General features: G+C 48.3%; 1 protein-coding gene across 2 annotated transcripts; it reads right to left on the bottom strand.

Moving 5' to 3' along the window:
- Nucleotides 1–7,126: 7,126 nt before the first annotated feature.
- SOX4 (SRY-box transcription factor 4) lies at nucleotides 7,127–11,838 on the bottom strand. Of its 2 annotated transcripts, XM_066323870.1 has the most exons (2): nucleotides 9,914–11,838; nucleotides 7,127–7,202 (listed from the first exon to the last, which is right to left on the bottom strand). In XM_066323870.1, the coding sequence occupies exons 1-2, from the start codon at nucleotides 11,147–11,149 to the stop codon at nucleotides 7,173–7,175; spliced, it is 1,266 nt and encodes a 421-aa protein (XP_066179967.1). In that variant the 5' UTR covers nucleotides 11,150–11,838; the 3' UTR covers nucleotides 7,127–7,172. The 2 variants fall into 2 exon arrangements, with proteins under 2 accessions (XP_066179967.1, XP_066179957.1); XM_066323860.1 differs by having other exon boundaries at nucleotides 7,173–11,838.
- Between the last annotated feature and the right edge of the window lie 566 nt (nucleotides 11,839–12,404).

A 12,404-nucleotide genomic window follows, 5' to 3' on the forward strand; every position in this document is an offset into this window, starting at 1 on the left:
GGCCCTTATTTAGAAAAATACTTAGGAAGCACAAATGCAAAACAAGATGAAAATCAATTATTTAAATCAAGGTTTCCAACCTGACAATTTAAATCATGATTAAAATTGGCAATTTAAATGGCTTTGATCTAAATCTATCCCCCTGATGTGAAAACCGGACCATTTTGTTTGTCATCACTGTTGTTCTCAGGGCCCCTGGTGAAAAACTTTTTTGTAAATGTGCACATGTGGATATTTCCTTATGAGTACCCTTTGCTCTACAAGTTTATAATTCATTTATGACAAGAAGAGTATTAACTACACTTCAGCATACCAATGGCACAACTTTATTTACCAAGAAATAATATTAAATGTATTTTAAGTAATAATTTTCCCATTCCTGCAAATTACTCCCATATTTCATGACATCACAGAAAAATTTGGACTTAACTGAGTTTCAGATCACCAAAAGACCTGCCAGTAACAAGCAGAACCACAAAAGCTTTAAATGTGCCATTTGGCATCCAACATCCTTCAGAGGAGGCTACAAGAAAACACATCTGTAAGGCCATAGGGCACCAGATCCTCTCTTGAGTGCCAGTCACCCGGAGTGGCGGAAGCATAACTCTCAAATGCTTCCAAATCCCATTCCACCAGCTGAGGATGGCTATAGGCAAAAGGTTCTTTGGACTTACCTTTATAACTTGCTTTCCTGAAGAGGTGCCATACACTTCTCTTCATCAGTTCATCCTCTCATCCATCCACTCACCACAACTTTGATAGAGGGAAGCTGAGATCAAGAGACACTACATTTCTACAGGTTTTGCACAAGGGGCTGCCTGGGAGAAAGGATAGAGGCCCAGACTTGGGCTTAAATGAGCTTGTCAGGGCTGGGTGAGAGTTCCAGGTAGGGCTGGCCAGAGGAATGAAGCTATTGCGCTCCCAGCCCTGCCAGATAGGTTGTAGCAGGAGCTCTCCTAAGATATGGATCTACAGAAACCATGTTCCACTGGCTGACACAATGATTTGCTGATATCCTCACCTCACAAGAAATTAAAAACCATCTTTTGTCTCTAACATTGCCTGTGGATACCCGGATTGTATGCACTACCAGAATTAAACCAAGATAAATTTTTCCATCACCACTAGGCCCTTAAAGCCTACCTCTTTCTCAATTGCTCCCTTAAAATACCAGTCTCCAGCAATATTTCTCCTTTAATATCCAGGCTATGCTTCAACAGTACTGATTTTTTTCTAATCTTTTCTTGAAGTTCACATCACATTGGGTCCTTCCTACTGCAGTAGGTTTTTCTCCTCTTCTTCCCACACATCCAGACTTTCTGACTCAATGACCATTTTCATGGCCTGCGGGCTGGACTGTGATAACCTGATTTGTGCTCTTGGCCCTTTTCCACAGCTAAGTTTATGTCAGGGTACTTTCCAGCACCACGACATGCTTATCATGCTTATCTCATTGTTCCCTTGCAGCAGTGAAGAGTTGGACACATTCTCCTCATAATCCCTAAGTCTTAACTGTTTGCTTGTTATGTTTTGTATTTTCTTTTATCATGGCAAATACTTTGGAAGAGGTCCCTGTTCACAGGTTCAAATTTAGATGTGTTCTCTTCCAAATCCCTCATTAATACGTGTCTTCATCTGTGACACATACAAAAAATGAAAGCGCAGCTAACTCAGGCTGTTTCTGTAGTGACATCAGTGCTGCCAAACCAAATGGCAATATTAGTTTGTTTTCTCCTCATATCCATGACTGCTTTTCTGTCCTACATTTAAATTATAAACAATCTAAAGTGGATCTTCTCTTTTTGTCCTGTACTAATAGTGCATCAAGGCCATGAGCTCCTGATCTACGATTAAGGGCACCAGCAAACCAACAATAATAATGCAATAGAAGAGGAGGATACACTATGATTTCATTTCTATCTAAACCTGGAACAATTTGTTAATGGAATTAGGAAGCTTCCTTTATGTAATTATCACTGAGTACGTCAGTCAAAGTCTAACTCATGGTGTGTATCTTTCACTGTGATAGTACTATGTTTTAGAACTACATGAAGTACACCATTTAGATAAGCTGAGCTGGAATTTATGACTTTCCATTTGCAAACAGCTCCAGAGCACTTATATGCATTTTCAATTCAAGATAGGAAAGCAAAGGACTCATTTGGTAAGGCTTCATGCTAAAAGCATGGAGAGCTCAAACAAAGAACATTTGCACACTTTCTTTCTCCCAAAGCTGATACAAGACAACAAAACCAAATATTTTTAAAATAATCAGGATTTCTTATTTTTTAATAAGAATGTATAGATGTACTCTTCTTACTCTGCTGCTTTACCCTGCTTGCTAGAAACCTTCTAAATGTATTAGTTAAAAAAACCAAACCAACAAACAAAAAACACACACAAAAAAAAAAACCCACAAAAAAAATTTAAACCAATCCAAAGGAAAGCAGCTTAATAAAATTTTCCAAATGATGCTGAGTCTTGGACAAAGTTTGCAGGAAGACCGGGAATTAATCAGAAGATGCCTGCTTCTGACTGCCTGTTTTATCCACTGTACCTCTACAGCTAGAGAGAACTATGCAAGTTCTTTCATTTGAAAACAACTGTGTTGTTTTATTTATGGAAAATATGCCCCCTCCTCGAAAATTAGGCCTTAAAACTGTAAACAATGAGAGCACATAAGTACTTACATGTAAACAGGAACTATCCCACATAATGATAAATTATTTTGCCTGTCTTGGTGCCCTGAGTAAATCTGAATCGATGGCATCACCGTCACATCAAATGCCACATTTCTGAATGATGGCAGTCTCTAGAAAAAGGTCTGATGAGCCTGATGATCTCTGAATTTGTTTTCATGGAAATAAACCAATCCAGTTTCTGGTGTTCAAATCTGGAGAAAAGCCCAGAGCCACCTTCAAACTGCCATTCCCTTTACCAGTCACCGGGTTCACCCCTGTCGTGTCTAACTCACTGCCATCAGCACAGCGGTCACTTTATGCCTGGCCAATGGACCCTCATTAGCAACCATCCCACTGTGGCAGCAATTATGGCTTCAGCAGTTCCAGGAGCTTGGAAAGATTTGGATATTTGCTCCACTTCTCTGAGGGGGACAGACCATGAGCTACATGCAGTCACACACTTCAGGCAGGCTGCTACAGCAAAGGGTCACTCTGTCCTGCTTCTGCCACATCAAGGATGTGACTATATGAAAGACGCAATCAGACTTGAGCCTGAGTATAAAGGTTTCGGTGAACTGTGCTGAGATCACACAGTCAGATCTTGTCTAGTTTCACAGCAATTTCACTTCTTCAAAACAGTCAACCTGAGCAAGCGCCTTTTAAATTATTCAGTTAGATACCAGCTGTTTTCATTTAGCTTTCAGAAACACAATCACAGTTTGTCCCCAGATTGGTGCTATTTTTGAGTCAGTGTGCAGAGATACCCTCATCGGACAGCCTCGGTCTAAACTCAGGATGATAACGAAGCATGGGTACATCTTGGATACATCTTAAATTGGATTCTTTTCATTCTACTGGAAATGCAATGTGCCTTTTGCAAAGGAAGGAGATAAATTCTTAAACATGAGAAAAATGGGGTCTGGGAAGAAGGTATGACATAATGTTCTGGTCCACTCTTATATTGTCCTTTGGTTCAAATAAACATACTTAGAAGGAAAGATGTAACAGGAGCCATTTGGAGCCTTATTATGTTCTTTCACCATGTAGGAGGGTTAAGCTTTGTTTGCAAGAAACATAGAGGAGTTAATACAGGGAGAGAAAGGATATTGTAGTAGTGTACTGGTGGGGAAAAAAGGCATAGGAAGTGACTCAGACTAGTATAATCTGGTTAAAGATACTATATTAGCCATGCTTTGAGTTATTCCCATCGAGGAGATTTAATTCTGTTGGTGTTCTATAGCTTGGTTACTATAGATTCTGTGAATGCTACTCCTTGCCTTGAGATGTTTATGTACAGTTCACAAAACAGAGAAGTTGCTGACCAGGAAATTACTAAACTGGCTTTTGTGCCACGGTACTCTCATCTTGGAGACAACCACATACATTTTCCTCATGTTGGTGACAAAAAATCCTACCTGATGTTTAGAGCTCATTTGAGGGCCCTGGAGAGGAGAAGTTGAAATGGCAGGAGGTGGATAATAATTTTTGAACTCTGGCATATTAAGATGATCACAACATGTGTAGACCCAGGAGGTCTCATTGTAATACCTTGTTAATGTCTTCAAAGCTTTTCAGAGATCTTTATGGAGTTATTCCACAAGAAAAAATTAACCCTAATAGGTACATTCAATAACTAGATCCAACAGGCAGAATAAAAGAGCCCATGGGAGGAGGGTTAAGCTCTAATCTGCTTCTTTTTCCACTGTGTTGTGGAAGCAGATGTGGCAGAGAAGGGGCTGGCCAGCGTGAAGCCTCTGCACTCCCATGGCTGTGTCATGTATGATGTAAGTTGTGTATGTCACGACAGCTAGCAGTGGGGCTGGGGAGGCCTCTGGCTCATTCTGTCCTTTCCACTCAGACAAACCATTTCTGCTGGAAGCATAACACAGGAGCACAAAGCTTGCAAATGTGCTCAGCACTGCTGACACTCAGGGAATCTTACATTTGCGTTGGAAAAGAAAGAAAATACAATAGTGTCTATGTATGCAATCACATCACACACTGCTTCACAAGCATGGGAAGGGAAGGAAATGAAATGATACACAAGGGAGGCAGATCTGATTACTGAAAATTATATATACACTCTTGAGGTGAACAGTCTTCATCTAATTTGCAGGTAAATTAATGATTAACAAAGAAGCATGATCTCTTAAAAATAAATTTTAGCGACAGACATATGCAGCCTATTATGCTGATTTTTTTTTCATTTAAATCTTCTACTTCAATTCTTTTCTATATCTCTCTGTGCACTATGAGATGAACTGGTGGAGAAACAGCAGAGTGATAAAAATGAGTGTCTTAGCAAAGATGAAGAGACAAAATTGTCAGAGTACAAGAACAAACTAAATTATCTGCCCTGAAGTTAAAAGAGAAAATAGAAACTTCATTTTTTCACTCAGCACGCAAATAATTTCCCTCAGCATTACCACAAGATGTTGCAAAGGCCACGGGCAGGAAGGGGATGCCATGGAGGAGAGAATAAATAATTAGTAGTGTGGGATTCACTGGTGACAATGACCATGTGTAGCTGTAGAAGTCTCTAAAATGCTGACTATTGGGGTGAGGGCACAGCAGGCAAGGAGCAATTTTTCTTTGCCCTGTGTGCTGAAGCGTGGTTACACCTGCCAGGAGCAGGGCTGGAGCCCCTCAGAGCAGCTCTGGCAGAGGCTCTGGCAGTGGTGGCAGGGCAGTAGGAGTGAATGACAGCTATGGCAATCTCGAGACGGAGATTTCACAATGCTGTGGAAATACACCTCGTCACAGGCATCCACCACTCTGGCCCACATCCAGGAGATGATCCAGTGTTAGGCAATCCTACAGTCAGACACACCAGTTGCAATTCCTAAAATCTGCTTTTTTTTTTTTTTTTTTTTTTTTTTTTTTTTTTTTTTTTTTTTTTTTTTACATTGATCTTCATTAAAAAGTCCTTACAGTAAATTTGCTTTCTTTCACCTTTGCTAAAGGGCTTTTTTCTTTCCAAAGCAATTACACTAGAAATACGGAAATACGGTCCAGTACAAGAAAACAAAACAAAAGAAACCCCAACCAAACAAAAACAAAAATGGGGGGGAGGGGAGGAGTATCTTTGGTGATATACCCTTGTGAGGCTTTGTTCTGAATACTTATTGTAGTGAGAGACTTGTCTTACTGCAAGCAGCAAGGAGTATAGAAATATTTGCCATTTGTGTATATATGCGCATACGTAACTGTTGTGTAGCCTGACTTCCAGCAGTTATCTGCAAGCAACAATTTGTGTCACCAAAGAGTCCCCAGAGAAACAATCCGTTTGCCAACACTGGACTTTATTATGGTGGAGAACACAAACCACACAGGCAGGAAACCATAAAACCCCTCAAGTTAACTGTAGCCAACAGCTAAGGGGCCTGGAGGCAGGCACATGCAGGGACGCAGTCCCAGGCCGGCTGCTCGCCAGCGGCTGTAGCTGGATGCTGTCGCCTGTCCCATCACCACCCCTGGCCCTTTTCTCCGCCGAGTTTTAAGCGGTGCCCGGGCCCAAGAGGAAGTTAATGACTAAGCACAGCGCCTGAAGCAGCAAGGTGCTCGGGCCGGGCGGGGATGCTCCGGGGGACACGCGAGGCCAGCGGCACAGGCGCCGGGTTTGCAAGTGACCCCGGACAGGAAAGGCGTGGTATGCAAAGGGAAAGCGCCCAGGCAGTGAGTGGCGTGCAGCTGCTGATGGTGTTTTTTTTATTTTTTTTTTATTTTTTTTTTTTTTTTTGCAAGGCAAATACAACCCAGGAATTCACGGGGATAAGGCAGAGCAAATATTAACCTCCTGCGCCGGTGGCTTTGCGAAACAGCCGCTACCACGGCTCTTTTCGTTCGCTGCTCCTTTCTCATGGAAAAAGAGTTGGTGGCTCAAAGCCAGCTGTAAATTAACAGCTAAGTGAAACCATTATGTCAGTGGGATGCTTTAATCGGTTTACAAAACACCGCTCGAGGTACGATGCACATTCGGAGGCAGGAGGGGAATGCAGGCGGGTACCCAGGACGTGGAAACCTACCGCGGTCCCCGGCCTCGGCCCCGTGTGGCGGCCAGCGGGGAGGAGGGGACAAGGGCCGCCCCAGGAGCATCCCCACAGCCGCTCTTTGGCAACGCTTTGCCTTAGAAATCTCCTCTTCTTCATTAAGGGGCCCCGGAGAAACTGTTCTGGAGGGGCCATTCCCACCCGAAACGCCAGGGCGGAACACAGAAGAGGAGGGAGAACCTTTTAAAGGAAAAGCTCAACCCGCGGTCCGCCAGGGCCAGCTGCCTCGGGAGGTGAGCGGAGGCGCCGGGCGATGGGGACTCCCGTGTCCCGCAGCCCCCATCCGCCCCGGGGATCCCCGGCAGTGCCCCGGCCCCGCTCCCTTTTCCCGGGCCCGGGCGGACGGCCCCTCCCTGCCCCGGCCGCCGCAGTCCGGAGAGACAAGACACACCTGCCCCGAGGGGGCTGGGGGCGTAGCAATGATGACAAGAGCAGCCCAGTGTTAGGGTTCAGTTCCAGCTGATTTTATTTCCTTCCCGAAGAAAAAAAAAAAAAAAAAAAAAAAAAAAAAAAAAAGGAAAAAAAAATTTTAAAAACAAACAAAACAAAAAGAGAGGTTATTTACAGAAGGTATATCAACAATCTGACAGGCAGTGAACTTGACATGGTTAGCTGGCATGATTTTTTTCTTTTTTTTTTTTCATTTCCCCACCTTGTGTTGTGGGTGATCGTAGACCAAAATTAAAAAAAAAAAAAAAAAAATCTACACAGCATATTGCACAGGATGGATGACCAAAAAAAGAACAAAAAAAAAGAACAAAAAAGTTAAACCCTTAACGGAACCACCTCATTAGGCAGACGTCCTAGTGCCTGTCATGTTATATTAACATACATAAACACACAATCTTCTTTTTTTGCTTATTATAATACAGACTTAAATGTACAAAGATGTTTTCACTTTCTTCATCTTAAACACAACAGCTATAAACCTGAATACATATGCTATCATCATGCCATAAGAGACTAAAACAATTATATTTAGCGACAAATAGAAAGGATTAAATAGTCAAATACAAGAATGAAAAACGCAGTACATAGTGTCGCGAACTCAAACCGGCATTTCGATAGATCCAGTGGTTTAAACGGCACGTTTTTGCTCAGAAAAAAAGTGCAAAAAGATGTGGTTTACAAGTTAAAGGTACAGGATCCCTTCCGTGTAAATGCACCAGTCGCTTCACTTCACCCGGGGCCAGGTGGCTGCCCAAAGCGGTGGCACACAGTGCGAATCCCTTCCCCGGAGAGGCGGGGGCGCTGAGGGATGCTGTCACTTTAAGATGCCTGCAGATTGGAGTGTAAACATGGACAAAATAGGGGCTGATTCGTGGGTGTGTGAGAGTGTGAGTGAGCGTGAGCGCGCACACGCGGGTGAGATACTAACCAGCGGCCCTGTTGTTAAAATCAGGAAATCCAAACAGCGATTTACACCGATTTACACCCCCTTTATATATTTTTTACAAAAATACACTGAGAAAATAATCAAACGTTTTTCATCTCTCTTCTCTTTTTGTTTTAAAAGTGTCAAAAGTCTACATTTAAATATAAAAAATTAAAAGTTAAAACTCTAGCCCTTCAGTGAAGGAGACATAAAAATGGTGCGGGTAACAACGAGAACTACCAAAAAAGGACAAAGAAATACAAAGTCAAAAATGTTTGGCCAGTATAAATACGTCCACTTATAAAATGGCATCCGATTACATTTACAAGGAAAAAAAAAAAACCCAAAAAACAATACGAGGATGGAGCATCGGTGAGAAAAAACAGTCTTTTCATTTACAGCTATAAGGAACAAACACATACATACTCTGAGAAAAAATTTGGTCCTGAATTTTCTTTTTTTTTTTTTTTTTTAAAGTCCAGCACAGATTTGAGTTGCGTTTGAATCCTTTAAAGAGTTAAGAATGAAAAAAAGCTGGTGATATTTTGTAGGAATCAAACATAGCGCCATCTATCTGCTTTTATATTATCCTAACACTAGTTTTGTTTTTTTCAAACTGTTCAACAGTCTTACAGAAATCTTGAAAAGATAGACAGTATAACATGCTATATTAAACCCCACCAGTGAAATAATCCAACACCATCACGATTCTGAGTAAGAAGAAAAAAAACTACTTTTTTTTTTTTTTTTGTATTTTCGGGTTTGTTTTTTTTTCTTTTTTTTTTTTTTTTTTCTTTTTTGCAAAAGCCATCGCCCTCCGTTTCCCCTGTACCACATCATGACAGAAACTGTTCCCATTCGGTCTCTGTTTCAAAAGAAGTTTTCAGTGTTCTTGAAGTTTCAGCCTTAGTTTTCTCTCTACATATTACATGAGGTGACTGAGAAAAGCGCTGCCGCCACCTTATCTGTACGTGCAAATCCGTTTCAGTTTATTATTATTTCCCCCCACCGTATTTCCAAGACAGCTCTCAAGTGTAAGTCTGGCTCTTCTCCGCTTAACTAGGATCTCAGTCCAGCTCCATCCACCTCCTCCTTTCCCAGCATTGTTGCCTCCTCTCACCGCAGAAGAAACCGGGACAGGATTTCTCCCCACGAATGTGAACCTTGCAAAGGATTTGGGTGGATTTTCTCTTTTTCTTTCTTCCCCAAGCAGTTCTGATCGCTCTTTCACAGGAAAGGGCGAATGCTCAAGACATCCAGTGTGCGCTCAGCACAAACGCATCGCTCCCCCTCCTCTTTATTCGTATAAAATGGGCAATAACAAAGAACCCAGAGGTGTGTGTGGTTTCCCCTTCCCTCCCCCTTTCTCCGTCTCTCTTTTCAGGAAATAAAAAAAGGGAAAAGGACAGCGTCTCGCTCCCGCCAGTCTCTCAAAAAGCACCGGCAGACTCCAGTCGCGGAGAGGGGGTGTGTGCGGGTCCGTCTGCAGCCGGAGGAAGGGGACTGCTGGCCTTTCCGCAGGGACGGGGCGATCCCGCTCCTTCCCCAGCTCAAGAAGCAGTCTTTCAAACAGCCCCTTCCCAGAAACAAACAAAACACGTCCTCCTCCCCTAAAAAAAAGCCCCCAAAACACAAACACCAAACAGAAACGGAAAAAGACACAGAAGCGCCCGGCGGGGTGGGCGAGTCCTGCCGACAGCCACGGGCGCCGGTGCCTCCTCCAGCAGGGCCCGGCTCTCGCCTCAGTAAGTGAAGACCAGGTTGGAAATGCTGGACTCCAGCCAGTCCCCCGAGATCATCTCACTTACCTCGGGCGTGCAATAGTCCGGGAACTCAAAGTGCGAGCCCGAGCCGGGCTCGAAGTTAAAATCCAGGTCCCGGTCGAGCACCGAGGAGCTGAAGCTGCCCAGGGACATGCTCTCAAAGCCGGGGCTGGGGTTCAGGTCCAAGAGGTCGTCCTCAAACTCGTCGTCCGACGAAGAGGAGCCGGAGGAGGAAGAGGAGGAGGAGTGGGAGGACGCGGAGGAGGAATGCGCCGTCGAGGGGGCCGGGGAGGAGGCGCGCAAGCTGGTGTAGCTGCGGTGATCCGAGGGCGAGCCGGAGCCGGAGGGCGAGGGGCAGGCGACGCCGCCGCAGTCCCCGTCGGGCCGGCCCGCGCCGCCGCCGCCCTCCTCGTAGAGGCTCAAGGGGTCGCCGGCCTCCGCCGAGCTGCTCAGCGTGGGGCTGCCGGGCACGGCGCCGCCGGGGGAGGCGGAGGCGGCCGCCGCCTGCCCGCCGCCGAAGATGTAGACCCGCTTCAGCTTCTTCTCGGCCAGCGGTTTGCCGGCTCCCGAGGGCGCGCCCGCCGCCCCCCGGGGCTTGTAGAGCGCCTGGTGCTCGGGCGGCAGCAGGGCGGCCGAGGGCTCCCCGGGGAACGGGGCGGCCTTGCCCCCCGCCGCCTTGCCGTGGGGCTTGCCGCCCGCGCCGCCGCCGCCGCCGCCCGCGGGGGAGGGCTTGGAGCCGCCGCCGCCGCCCTTCTTCGGGGCGGGCTTGGCGGGGGCCGCGGGGCCGCCGGAGCCGCCGCCCGCGCTGCCCCCGCCGGCGCCGCCCCCGCCGCCCTTGTCCGCCTTGTCGCCGGGCTTGGCGGAGCTGTTGCCCGACTTCACCTTCTTCCTGGGCCGGTACTTGTAGTCGGGGTAGTCCGCCATGTGCTTGAGGCGCAGCCGCTCCGCCTCCCGGATGAAGGGGATCTTGTCGCTGTCCTTGAGCAGCTTCCAGCGCTTGCCCAGGCGCTTGGAGATCTCGGCGTTGTGCATGTCGGGGGACTGCTCCATGATCTTTCGCCGCTCGATCTGTGACCATACCATGAAGGCGTTCATGGGCCGCTTTATGTGCCCGCTGGGCGTCTTGCACCAGCTCGGGTCATCCGCCTTGCCCCCCGTGGAGGCGGTGGAACCCGGCGTGGGGGAGGAGGCGATGCCCAGCTCGATGCCGGCCCCGGAGTCGGAGGTCTCGGCGGCCAGCAGCGCCTCCGTGTTCTCCGCCGTGTTGGTCTGCTGCACCATCGCGGCGGCGGCGGCGGGGGGCTCGCCGGGGCTCAGCGCCGCTCCGGCGCGGGGCAGGGCGCGCAACTTCTCACAGCGGCACCGGGACGGCGCAGCCCCCCGCGGCCGCGCCCCCGCTCCCCGCACCACTTGTACTTCCACACCGGCGCCTCGTCCCCGGCGGCGCGGTCCTCTCCCCCTCGAGGCGGCGGCGGCAGCAGGAGCAGGAGCGCTGGGGCCGCCCGCGGTCAGACAAGAGTTTCTGCAAAAGCAGCGGTGCGAGCCGCCCGTCCAAGTTTGCCTTTTTTTTTTTTTTTCTTGGGGTGTTTTGGGCTTTTTTGGTTTTGTTGGTTTTTGCTTTTTTTTTTTGGAGGGGGGTGTCGGTCTGCTTTTTGTTCCTCACCACATCGGGTTTCCCCCCTCCCCGAAGCAGCTGGTCCAGTTCACAAGTGGGTTCCGCCTGCCCGCGGCGTTTCAGGAGAGCGGCACTCCTGCCGCCGAAAGTCTCTCAGCGCTGGGCACGGCCAGCGTGCACGGCCGCAGGGGAGGGGGAGGCGGTGCGCCCCCGAAGCCCCGAGAATCCCGGCTCCAGGACCCGTGGTGGCGGCTGGGTCGGCGGCCAGGAGTTTGTGCAGGTTGGACTTGGCAGTTGCGAGGCACCGAGCGACAAAGAAACCCCTCGGGATAAGGAAGAGAAAAAAAAAATAAAAACCAAAAAAAAAGGAAAAGAAATAATAAGGCAAAAAAAAAAAAAAATTGAAAAAATCGCCGTAAAAAAATTAAAAATAAAAAAGCCCTCGTGCATGAACGAGCGTGTTAAGTCTCCGGCAGGAAGAGCGGCGAGCCGGGCGCCCAGCCCCGTCCTCCTCCTCCTCCTCCTCCTCTGCCGACGGCGGTGCTGCTGCTGCTGCTCGGCGCGCGGAGCCCCGCGGAGCCGCCGCCGCCCCCCGCGCTCGCCCGCCCGCCGGGCGCTGCCCCGCGCCCCCCGCACGCCGCGCTCCGCCGGCCGCAGCTGAGAGCGGACCCCGCGCCCGCCCCGCGCCGCTTTATCCTTTCGCAGCCCGCCCCGCGGCCAATGGCGCGCTGTATCCAACGCCCTCCGCGTGCCAAGCCCCGCCCGCCTCCCCGGGATTGGCGGCGGCCGCCGAGCGGTAATAATGGCCGCGTGCAATGGGAAGCGCCCGCGCTGACCTCATTCCCGGCGGCGGGGCGAACTTTTTAAAAGGGGCAGGAGGGCAGCTCCGCGCGCCGCCTCGCGCCTCGCCGCGCACGTGCC

Source organism: Sylvia atricapilla, chromosome 1 (genome assembly GCF_009819655.1).
Source record: "Sylvia atricapilla isolate bSylAtr1 chromosome 1, bSylAtr1.pri, whole genome shotgun sequence".
Lineage (NCBI taxonomy): Eukaryota > Metazoa > Chordata > Aves > Passeriformes > Sylviidae > Sylvia > Sylvia atricapilla.

Excerpts from the sequence above, each read along its gene's own strand:
- SOX4 (XM_066323860.1), bottom strand. The coding sequence starts at position 11,149 with ATGGTGCAGCAGACCAACACGGCGGAGAACACGGAGGCGCTGCTGGCC.